Genomic DNA, 13,232 nt, shown 5'->3' on the forward strand with positions numbered 1-13,232 from the left:
ACCGTACAATTTTTGTTCAAAACGTTTTTCTCTAAAATGCTTAATTTTTGAAAGAAAAGGGGTGTACGGGTGGTCTAGGACACTCTGTATATCCAGTTATATATATTTTATTTTAATTTGATTTTCGGTCAATTTGCGGTAAAACCAATTTTATTCGAATGCGTTGGTAAGCTTTTAACGGCGTGTTTTGGAACATGACGCTATTGTTCATGTTATTTATAGCGTTAAAATTCAACTGTGCTCGGCAAAGTTTTGTCGGGCATCGTTTTATTTGGCTATTGCAACATTGATCAAAGTGGAGAATGAAAAAGCTATTTGTATGATTCGCTAACGGTAGAAATGAAATCGCGGCAAAGTTGTATGCGCGAATCGGTCATCAATTGATTACAACGGGCTTAATTTTTACGAATTTGTAACGCTTCAACAAATACAATATAAAATTGTTTGAAATATGTACATTATGAATAATGATAATTTAGTTAAAAACGATTAATGGGATAATTATTAAAATTAAATAAAACGTGCAAACATGTGCGCTAGTATTTTTTTCATTAATAATCGTGCAATTATTATTTGGATTTTATAAGAGTTTCTTCAACGAATAAAAATTAGACATTTTGACGATGTATATTAGTAGATATTATCTGAAAGGAATATGCGATAATACAAAGTAAAAGATAATTAAATACACTGAACTTTATTTTTGGGGAAACATAATCTTATTGTTAGATTCTATCTCTTCTCTCTTTTATTGAAAAAAGCATACAATAAAAACGAGTGCGGCTAAAAGCGTTTCCTCTAAAATACCTTCTTACGCATTTTTCCTTATCTCCAATCACCACACGCGACTTAATATCATGTTTCATCTTGCATAAGCACTTTATATCGAGAGACTTTTGATATCGCACGATATCGACAAACGTAGCGATGAGCAATAAATAGTTTGAACAATGAATATGCTATGCTGATAACGCGAGATAATTTTTAATATTCCCTACATTGTTTTACGTGTTATATAAAACTTTATCGTTAACCTTCGATCGTTTTCAAATAATAACATGTAACTAGAAAATGTATATATGTCAGCATATATTATTTTCTCTTATATAAACACAGTCTCTCTTTATACGTATTGATATTTGCTCTCCTTATTGATAAAATAATTAATTTGATTTAATAAAATTTTATTCGGAATTAAAAAAAAAATAAATAAATAAATAAAACTCGAATTAATATATTTATTTAATATATCTATTTTGTCGAAAAAATTTATTGCATATATTTCCAATTGCGACTATGTCTCTAATTACATTAAAAAAAAAAAGACAAACCTTGATTAATATAATCGTTTGAGATCAATAAAGTCCAATACATTTATTTATAGAATTTAATTTTGAGGTTTAATTTTGCGAGAAATTATCGTAAAACTATCAAAAGTTATAATTAATAAATAAATAATTAATTTTTCTGTTATACCAACAATAAGATATGAGATATAGTATGTACGCGGCTGCGTCTATTAGATTGACCGGCGTAATTTCACGACGCTTATCGGCGGCGATAAGCGGTGCAGAAAAGCGAGACGAGAGAAGCAACGTCGGCGATCATTATATAAGCGAGTCCGATATATGGAGCTCGCGTGCATAGTTAAGAAGCGTAAAAGCGCTTCTCGCAGCCTGTCACCGCTTTTATTTCGTCGAGCGCGTTGCACCGGCACGACGCGCGACTCGACGCACGCTAAATTTGTACTATATAAGCGCAGCTACGCGTCGCATTTAATTATAGCCGCCTTTAGAGAAGCGAAACTCCGCGATTCGCGAATACGGGTAGAGACGAGGATCAGTCTCGGTGAAATGCGCTCGTGGGTGGCATTCTGTACATAGTTATTCTCAAACGGTGACAAACGCGAATCCCAAAGAAGAAAAGGGAGACTTGAGGAAAGTGCAGGAAAGCTTTAGCAATAAATATGTTTAATTGAATAAAGAATTATAAGAAGAAAATTATCAATGTGAAAGCTAGTTTCTAAAAATTGCATAGTAATAAATTTGAGAGAATACTAGTTTTCTTTTATTGAAATTTTATTGAAACAGATTTGTGCATTGTCATTGTTAAAGAGATTTTTAAGTTAGAATTAATATAATACACTCTATATAATTTGCTTTATATTTTACAAATTAAAAACCGAACCATTTAATAACAATCAAGATTTCTTCCTGATTTACATTTTTATTATTATAAAATATTTGTTTTAAAACGCTTTTTTTTATTCTATATATTTTTTTGCGATTTGAAAAGTACACAATCACATATATTGGATGATTGCATAAGTTCGTGCTCGATTTTCATAGATGGCATTAAGTTACTGCATGGCGGAGTTCTATTGTTTTCGTGTGGTAATTGTTGCTTAAACCGAATAGATGACGTTGTCTTATGTCAATTTAGCGTCAGATATTGTTCAGATAAGTCCATTTGTGCATAAGAGAAATTATTAAAAATGGAGAACGAAAAGGTGCATTTGCGGCATGTAATGCTATATGAATTTCGGAAAGGCGTGAGTGTTGGGATTGCACAAAAAAATATTCAAAGCGTTTATTTGGATCGCGCTCCTGCTCTCCGAACAGTCAAAAAGTGGTTTGGCAGATTTCGAAATGGTGATTTCAACATGGAGGATCAACCCCGCTCTGGACGGTCTTCTGGCATTGATGATGACATTGTGCATGCCTTAGTGGAAAGAAACCCAAGGATTACAACTGAGGATATTGCTGAGAGGCTGAACATCGATAATTCAACCGCTTTTCGTCATTTAAAAAAGCTTGGATACATTTCCAAGCTTGATACGTGGGTGCCGCATCTCCTGACTGAAAGGAATAAGCTGCGGGAAAACTGCAGGAGTTGCAATGAGAAATTCTGCAGCACCCGCCATATTCTCCAGATATTGCGCCTTCAGATTTTTATCTGTTCCGGTCTTTGCAGAATAGTTTAAATGGCAAGAATCTCAATTCCGAGGAAGCTGTCGAAAACCACCTTACAAACTTTTTTCAAGAAAAACCAAGTTCTTTCTTCAAAAATGGAATCGACAAGCTTATAGATCGTTGGAAAACCATTGTAGAAAAGAATGGAGACTATATAATTGATAAAAGTGTTATCTCTAAAATATAATCTATTGAAGTTTATATTTAAATCGGGCACGAACTTATGCAATCACCCAATATTAATTCGATCTGAACATGGCATGAATTAAAATAATGAATTAGACAGAATTTGAGGGTCTCTGGTATTCTTGTCTATTGACGAAGAAGTTTTCAACCGAATCATTGATGCCTGCGAAACATAGGGTGTCTCGGAACGAAGATATATATGTATCTCTTTCATTCAAATTTATATTTATAATTTTTTTCTCTATTATTTATTGTATTTGTTAATTTTTATCAAAAGCATGTTATTATATTATATCATTTCATTTTTCTTGATAACAAAATTCTGAATCAAATTTGTAATAATTTCTAATAATCAACAATATTAATATCTCCTAAGCAATTTTAATTTCGTAATATTTAAACTTTGTGTGTGCAGAGCCTTTTTTAAGATGGGGAGATCTTGCATAAAGGATACGACAGCAATAAAAATTTCTTTAGTTATTATATAATTCGATGACGAAATAAAGTATATTTTCTCTTGATGTCCGTTAAAGAATTTCGTTCTAAAGTAAATATAGTGTCGTACATACAGTGGCGTCATTGAAAAGCATGATTAAAATTACCGTAATCTATCTGCAAGACAGGTGAACGATGCAGGTGTTGCGAGTGCAACACACTCGCAGATGGCTCAATATCATATACATACACATATATATATATATATTTATATGTGTAAGTATAATAAAATAAAAGTTTAAAGTTTGAAATGATTTATATGTAGAATGTAATATATTTTTTTCGACAAATATATATATTTAAAGAATATAAATAAAATATATATATATATATATATATTTGAAAGAAATATATATTTTCTATATATATTGTTTCAAACTTAAAAATTTTGTTTTCGAGTAAAATCGCTCATTAGTAAACGTATCGCGCGCGATAATCGCTTTACGTAATCTCTGCGTTTTAACTAGACGATTTATTGTGTGGTTTAATATATATTCACAAGAATTCCGATTAAAAATGCTATTCACAATGTTTACGCGACAACATACGCATGAACTATTATACATATATGTTATTCGTATTATACGACAACAGTATTTATTGAGAAAAAAAATTTTACGTTGAATCTTACTACGCGATTATTGTTACATTTGCCGAACTGATAATTGTGCGTATTTTTTTTTCGCTTTAGCTTCATTTACCCGAAATACCATAACCACATATAATATACCACATCATAACATAATTAATATTTAACACGTTTATATTCATTTACATATTGGATATTCTCGTTTGTTCCTTCTTTTTTTTTTATCAATTTTGCATTCTTATATGTTCATCAAGCATTTCATTCTTATTAAAAACTTTCGATGATAAGAACTTTTATTAATCACGATTAGAAGCAATTCTCAACGTTTACTAAAAAATTTTGCTATTAACTATCACTTAAAACAACGAATGTGCATGCAGCCTCCCCCCACAATACATAAATGTCCCTTGAATATTTTCCTTACGAGAGGATCTGTTCGATGTCGATGACGAAGATAACAAGGACGATCTTCGCAAGGCCGGTTAGTCACGAAGTATTTAGTTGTTATCGCGCATACGCATCATTGTTCTTCTCTCGCTCAACAACCTTGCAAATAGTCGTTAATTTCTACAATCCGCTTCGAAAATTGGCATAAGTGAGATCGAAATGACGTGATCGATCGTTTCACCGTACATACACAAGCAAGAATGAATATTAGCTTAATATCGATGAGGATATACATATATAATCTGACATATTTTGATATAAAAAATTAAATATCTCGTAAAATATTTAGTTTTCGATAATCTTACCGTAATACTTCTATGTACAGAATAATGAGACAAATCAATTAGTATAAAAAAAAAAAATTGTTTTTAAGAAAATTATTTACAATGTATTTTTTTAAACAATTATTTGTTTTTTTTTTGGCACTAATTAATTTGTCTTATTATTCTGTACATAAAAGTATTACGGTAAGATTATCGAGAACTGAATATTTTACGAAATATTTTATTTTTTATATCAAAATATGTCGGATTAAAATATAAAATAACTCAAAAAGTACTTAATGAAAAAATACTTTATTATAGTGTTTTGGAAAGCTCTCGATGTCAGCTACAAGAATACTAAATAAAAAATGGGGGTTTCCATTTAAGATTTTAAAGTTGACTTTCACATGACCTTCAAATGATTTTCCAAGGTCAAACCAATGGTACCATCTTATGACCGCCTCGAAACCAAACAACTTTTGTCTAAAACATTTTTCTCTTCCGGGCTTGGTTTTTGAGATATTTGCCTGAGGAGATTAAAATGGGACACCCTGTATATATATATATATATATATATATATATATATATATATATATATATATATATAAATATATTTATATTTATATTTATATAGAATATATATAATTATACGTACTCGTTTTAATGTCTTGTTTTTAAATATTTTTTTTTTTTGCCACATGACATAAAGTATTAATATCTTTTTTAATATTTTCACATTTTTCATATTTTTAAATTTAATATTTCCAACTTATATCTGTAGAAGAATCCTAGATTTTTATATTAATATCTTTTATTTACTACAGATTTTTAATTGTTTTTGTCTCTTTAATCATAAATAAAATTGTTTTAATAGAAAACAATTTTTTTTTTTTTCTTTTAAGCAGTGTAAGTTTGATTTTTCTACAAATATACCATATGTTGGGAATATTAAATTTAAAAATATGAAAGTTAAAGATATTAAACAAGATATTATGTATTTTATGACAAAAATAGTAATATATTTGAAAACAAAAATGGGTACGTATAATTAAGTGTATTTAACGCTGTTTGCAATCCACAAATATTAAGGTAGTATAAATTTCGAAAGAAATCGTTAAAGTTTAACATTTCGAGCATGAATTTAGTATTCCAAAATACCGCTTCGCGGTCAAACATTCAAAGGTGTAAGAATTGATTCAGAACGCGTAAATATTTATACGATACATCTCATGGTAGACATAGCGTGTCTCCAGATAGGACGTCGTTGATTCAGACCGATCTCTCCAAGAAGCATTATGTAAGGACTGCTCGGACTGGCCGTGAACTTAACGGCGTCGTCGTCGTGGTCGTCGTAGTCAAACGCGGTCGCCTCCTTTTCCATGCATTTTACACGTTCGATGCATTCGAATATTTTCGAAAGAGTTTAGTATTCAAATTTTTAATGCTTTTTATTGCAAAAAACAATTATTATAATTTATTACAAGTAATAATTAGTCTGTAGAAAAAACAGAGAGAACCGCAAACAACATATGCTATCTAATGAAATAAAATAACTTATTGCCTATTTTAGAAATTTTTTTATATCAGCTATCAATTTTATTTTCCTTCCTTTTTAATATATCTATGTAAAAAAAAAAAAAAAATCAACTGCTAAAATTTTTAAATAAATAACAAAAAATTTTACTATAATATTTAAAATACTAGTTTTATAAAGTAATTAATGCATTTGTGTGAATAAAAGTAAATTTGTAAGTAAATATATTTTTATAATTGCGAATGAAACTATTTGAAATTTTTTCTGACAGATTAATAAAAATTTATTCATTTATTTATTTAGTACTTGAAATTGTGCCACGCGCCAACAGTTAAGAGTTAAATGACATATCAAACGCAGTTCTGATTTCTATTAATCGTGATGCTGACAGTAATTTCTCGAAAAATTCATTTTCATGTTGCTTTTCAGACATGATTTCAAGAGAAGCATCATTTAAATGCGTAAACAGTACCTAGAAATCAGCAGCCCTGTTCTGGAAATTCCAGATCATAGCATAAGTGATGACAGCTCACTGACATAGAGCAAGAAACTGTATAGTTTAATTGTTTAAGATTATGGATGGTTTTCATGTAAAAATAATCAAGTCTCGATTAAAAACAAATTATAGCAATAGGAAATTTCGAAACTCCTATCTCTAAGGAAAATAATTTATTCTACAATATTTCTTCGGCTTTAATTTATTTACAAAAAGTACACACTAGATTTGAATTTGATTATTGGGTATTAATTTTTAAATATATATATATACATTTTTTTAAATAAAATGAGAGAAGCAAACAACATTGATCGAGCCTCTAATTATCTATTATTTCTATGTTAAAGAATATAGATAGGAATTAAAATTTTGTTTATAGAAATATTTCTCTAACGTATAAAGATTATCAAAATATCTTGTATAATTAAAAAGTAACACTTTAAATTTCTTTTGTATAAAAGTCACGTATCTTGCAAAATAAAAAAAAGAAGATAACAATAAATATATATTTCTTCTAAAGTTTTCGTTAAGGAAGACTCGATGTCTAGATGTCAGAGAATCTGTGATTAAAATCTCAAAGATGGATAGGGAGCAGATGTTTACGAGCCGGTTATACAAAGGTCAATAAACGCAGTCTGTTCAGGCATGATAAAAAATGAGTTGCAGAAGGCAGTGAGAGAAAGAGCGAATGTGCACGAATCTTATTATTGGAGAAAAAGAGAAGGCAAACATATATTCAAAATACTATAATCTTCCCCAATGCTTTTCGGAAAAAAAAAAAAAAAAAAAAAAAAACTAAAGAGAAAACATTATACATTTTTTAATGCAGCATAAGACTGATGAGAAAATTGCATAGGATTTGGTATTGTTTTTAGAGAAAAATTATGTCACTAAAAACTATATTTATCGATATTAGAGTGATAAAATATTTCTTAATTATTTATTGTTCAGATTATAAATTTTGTTTACATTATTCATGTTATAGATTTTATTTGCTTCATTTCATACTTCTTAATGCTTCACAATAGCTTTGTTCAACAATCGAAATTTATACAAAATATAAAATATAAAAATAAAAATTTATATAAAATATGATAAAATATATTGATAAGATAAAATATAAAATAAAATATATAATATATGATTAAATGATACGTATAGTATTTTTTGTAATTAAAGTTTTTATTTTTGTTTGTGACATACTTATATCTAGCATCTAAGTTTTTCAAATCGATTTAAACATGCAGTGAAAATTTATCAGGGTTGGGAAGTAACGCGTTACTTGTAACGCCGTTACCGTTACAGTTACTTTTTTTCGGTAACTGTAACGGTAATGGCGTTACAAATTTTATTTGTAACGGAAAAAGTAACTTCGTTACATTTTTCGGTAACGAGTAACGAATTTAACAGTTACTTTTATCGTTACTTTTTTCAAATTTTTTGATTTATTTAAGATATTATTCTTGCTATTGTGCGTGATAAAATTTTTATCTTAACCGTAAAGTCGTAAGCAAATCGACCAATTAGCATTCTTATTATGTTGTAAAAATGCTTGAATGTGATTGATCAACTTATGGCTCTTGCAGACCAGTGCGATGACGCGACGCGCGATATCCAATGAGAGCTTTATCTTTTCGGAAAAGCAGAGCTCTCATTTACTACCAGTTCTAAGTACCTTGCAACGAAAATTAGAAAATCTCAATAAATCTGACCTTATAGATTGCCATTCATCAGTTGAAGCTATTCAGCAAGGTTTAAATAAAAGGTAACTTATTAATTTGATTAATACATATGTTATTTAATTTTAAATAAGGATTTAATTGAAAAATATTATTTTATTTTAAACTATTGATTCAAAAGTATTAATTTCAATAAAACAAACAATGTCGCTTAATTTACTATATTTGATTTTAGATTTCTTACAATATTTGAAACAAAAGAATTAATAATAGCAGCATGTTTACATCCAAAATTTAAGTTAAACTGGTTAACCGGAGAAAAAAGAAAACGTGCTGAAAATTACTTGGAGGATTTATTGGGAATCCGATCGACTGAAAATTCTTCAAAAGCTGGAAAATCTGACGATCACGATGATTTTTTCATTTTTGAGCAAAAAACGGTGCAAAATGAATCTGAACAAGAAGAATTGCAACGGTTTTTAAAATCAAATAATTGTAATATAGAAATGTTAAACGACTATCCAAAACTTAAAAAACTTTTTATTAAATATAATACAGCTCTACCAAGCGGTGCATCTGTAGAAAGAATGTTTAGCATCGGTGGCTCTGTATTAACACTACAAAGAGGGCATTTAAATGATGATACTATGGAGCAACAAATTTTATTAAAAATTAATAAAGAATTTCGATAAAATTTAATCATTTATTTTGTAATAAACCTTGAATGAAATTTTGCTTACAATTTTTTAAAAGTTTTTCTTATGCAAAATAATTTATTAGTTTGTAATGTAAAAAAGTAACGGAAATTGTAACGACTCGTTACTTTTTAGTAACTGTAACGGTAACGAGTTACTTTTTAAAATTGGTAACGAGTAACGGTAACGAGTTACTTTTTAGAAAAAATAACGGTAACGGTAACGAGTTACTTTTATAAAGTAACTTTCCCAACCCTGAAATTTATATATAAGGTACAAAATCATGAATAGTTAAAAATTAAATATACTGTTGCTTTCTAAACATTATATAATATAAAGATATATTTCTATTATTTCGGCAATGTCAATGTTTCTTCCAATCCTCGAGCGTTAATTAATTGCTAAGTGAAATGTCACTTTGATTCATTATCATCAACAAATTTGGCTCCGAGCATTGTTGTCTCTTATATCTATCCATACGTATGTATCTCGACAAGATCCGCGAACATGTCGCGCTCTTTAAGTAACTAGTTCACTCGTGTTAATCTAGATGTAAAGAATACGATGCCTTATGCAAAAGAGATGATTTTATTAGCGCGAGATATTCGTAATTTTGATTAAATCGAGGCAAATTATGAAACACGAATGATAAACCAGTATACTTCTAGTCCCGCCTGAAACATTATTCAGAGATTAGATGTTTCGTAAGAATCTTTATATAATCACATGTTACTCCTTGCTCGCGAACAAATCAAATAAAAAATGATATCGCTTGATTTTTAGAATTTTAAGAATCGATAAAATCGTTCTCATAATATCGTTCTTCGAATTACTAAATTTAGGCATAATTTGATTCAACTTATATATTTCATTCGAAGCTGGAGCCGCGCAAAGTTGTTAATAACGTATACGCTAATGAAATTTTAACATTGATATCATATATCGGCGTGATTTAAATATAGAAAGTATGAAAATTTGATAACTAGATCTTTATGATTCATAGAATCGTTACGTAATATCTACATGTGAGGAGGGATGCGCGCGCGAGCGTTTTTCTTAAATATTTTATATTATTAATTATATAATGAAATTTTTCTTAAACGCTATTTTAATTAACGCCTTATCTAATAATTTCAAATTCTTTATATTTTAATTTTGTTTTTTGTTTCTTTATTTCTAAATCTATTTCTACTTTTTAAATATGAAAAATACAAAATATCTAAAAAATGTCCACACACACACGCACACACATACAAAAGACGTTGAAGAGACCCTTTTTTTTATAATAAGCTTCAAATATTTCTACTGAATTTTCGCGCGCGCGTTTTTCTTAAATATTTTATATTATTAATTATATAATGAAATTTTTCTTAAACGCTATTTTAATTAACGCCTTATCTAATAATTTCACATTCTTTATATTTTAATTTTGTTTTTTGTTTCTTTATTTCTAAATCTATTTCTACTTTTTAAATATGAAAAATACAAAATATCTAAAAAATGTCCACACACACACACACATACAAAAGACGTTGAAGAGACCCTTTTTTTTATAATAAGCTTCAAATATTTCTACTGAATTTTCGCGCGCGCGTTTTTCTTAAATATTTTATATTATTAATTATATAATGAAATTTTTCTTAAACGCTATTTTAATTAACGCCTTATCTAATAATTTCAAATTCTTTATATTTTAATTTTGTTTTTTGTTTCTTTATTTCTAAATCTATTTCTACTTTTTAAATATGAAAAATACAAAATATCTAAAAAATGTCCACACACACACGCACACACATACAAAAGACGTTGAAGAGACCCTTTTTTTTTATAATAAGCTTCAAATATTTCTACTGAATTTTCAGTATGAAATCTATTAAATACACGACTTGATTCTTTTGAGAAGGAATCGAATTCCTAGTTATTGTCTATGAAAATCACACGTTACATATACATATTTGTGGATTCGTGCGATAACACATTTTCATTGGCACGACAAATTTAAGATAAAGAGAAAATTAGCTTTCAACTTACTGTACAAATTTACGTAGTCAACAAGAGGATGATTGTGCCTTATCCTGTGCAATACTGAGATCTCTAATCACATCAGTGTTATTGATAAAGCGTAAATCGACACGTCAAGTTGGCTACAAAGTAGCGTTCGTCACAAAGATACGTTCGCGTTGAGCGAAGGAAGACGATAATACGATTTACTTACCGAGATGAACCGCCAGGTTGTATCTCTCGAGCGCTTGACCCAAGTGACCTTTCCTCACGAGGATATCACCCTCGTGCCTAGCTCGACTGGCCTCCACTTCTCGCGGCCACCATCTCTCCACGAGTCTCTGCACCAGCACATTCGTTTCACCCACAGTAGCGATCTTGATCCCGCACACGCGACAATTTTTCGCCGGCTCGACGCAATTCCTGCAGTACGTGTGACCGCAACCGGCGGTCATTGGTTGGCACAGAGTGCCCTCGCACATGGGACATGCGAAGGATGTCTCGAGTTTCCGTCTGGGGGTCGTTCCAGCGCCGGTCATGTCCTCCAGGAGCGCGGTCGCCAGGTGCTTCAGTCTCTCGGCCGACATGGACGTCGCGTTCAAACACCTGGAATAGATGCCGATAGACTCCCTGATGCGACCGCACTTGGCCAGGGAGTCGCCGTAGCCGAGTAACTCCTCGTAGCTCGATCCTTGCTGCTTGAGGCAACGCTCGTACAACTCGACCGCCAGATGGTAATTGCGGGAGGTGAACGCCTCCTTGGCGAGCTCCGTCATCGCACTAGTATGTCACTCTCCTCGATAACAAGAATGAAATTATTCTCTCTCGCGGCGCTTTTCTCCTATGAATCATTCATCCCGCGTCGGATATCCGCTCGGTAAAAAACTCTCGATGCCAATTTCGTGACGCTGAAGACGTGCATCTTGTATAGAGAGATTTACCGAAGATCACGCAATCACGAATCACTTGATCTCGGAATAGATATATTTAACGGGGATTCACCGGATTGTCGTCGGGATGACACACAGCATTAGTTTGACAGTTGATCGTCCACGCGTGCTACTTGGCACGTAACGCGTCTGTGACGCGCGCGCGTTCCACACAGCACGCTGGCGCACTGAAGACTGACGCCTCGGCTGTCATCAGTCGGCTGAACCACTGTCAGAGTCGGCCCCGCTCGGCCGGCCGTTAACAGGGGGTGGTGGTGGTTGCGATGGTGTTGCGGCGGTGGTGGAGAAGTGCAGCCGCCTTCGAGGCACGAAGCCAGCGCCACGCGGCTTCGTTCGTACTCTGAGGGAATCGGAGGGGGTCGTGGGGGAAATTATGGACCACGCTGATCGTGAGCGTATCTCGAGGAGCGTGTTGCCGCTTCACTCGTGTCGCGGCGGCGTAGGTGTTGTTGTCGCACTCCCACTGCTCTTATCCGACCCAGGAGGCGTCGTCGCGTCATCACCGGGACCCGTTTCTTTGTCTAACGGGTGCTCCCTGATCACCGATCGCCGTTACGATCGAGCGAATTGTTATTGTTATATGCAATGAGCGCAAAATATTCTTTTATGATTTCTAATGACGAGTTTGTGAAATTTTTTGTGCCATTTTCTTCTATTTTCCTTTATCAAGTTTTTCCTTCATCTCTCTCTCTCTCTCTCTGTCACTGTCTCATTGGTTTAAGGGAAAATAAAAATCGTCATTCTTTTCTTTTTATAATCTTTTCTTATTCTTATTTATATCTATTTTTTGTTTGTAACTCTGGTATAATATAATGGAAATATATTGCACTTAATTATTCGTATACTTCGTAATAATCATTATGCATGATTGTCATATCGTAGATTATTTCCATTTTATCTACGAAATATATAATAACAGATTTT

At 31.5% G+C, this 13,232-nt stretch overlaps 1 protein-coding gene across 1 annotated transcript in view; it reads right to left on the reverse strand.

Annotated features, from left to right (window-relative positions):
- Window positions 1–13,004, reverse strand: part of LOC138941519 (LON peptidase N-terminal domain and RING finger protein 3) — a 59,722-nt gene extending 46,718 nt beyond the window's left edge. Inside the window, exon 1 of the mRNA XM_070311268.1 lies at window positions 11,573–13,004. Within this exon, the coding sequence (XP_070167369.1) occupies window positions 11,573–12,134 (562 nt within the window). The 5' untranslated portion in view covers window positions 12,135–13,004. The remainder of the gene's footprint in view (window positions 1–11,572) is intronic.
- Window positions 13,005–13,232: the final 228 nt, after the last annotated feature.

The sequence above is a fragment of the Polyergus mexicanus genome, unplaced genomic scaffold, assembly GCF_030449975.1.
Source record: "Polyergus mexicanus isolate NDT 795.1 unplaced genomic scaffold, iyPolMexi1.0 SCAF_19, whole genome shotgun sequence".
Lineage (NCBI taxonomy): Eukaryota > Metazoa > Arthropoda > Insecta > Hymenoptera > Formicidae > Polyergus > Polyergus mexicanus.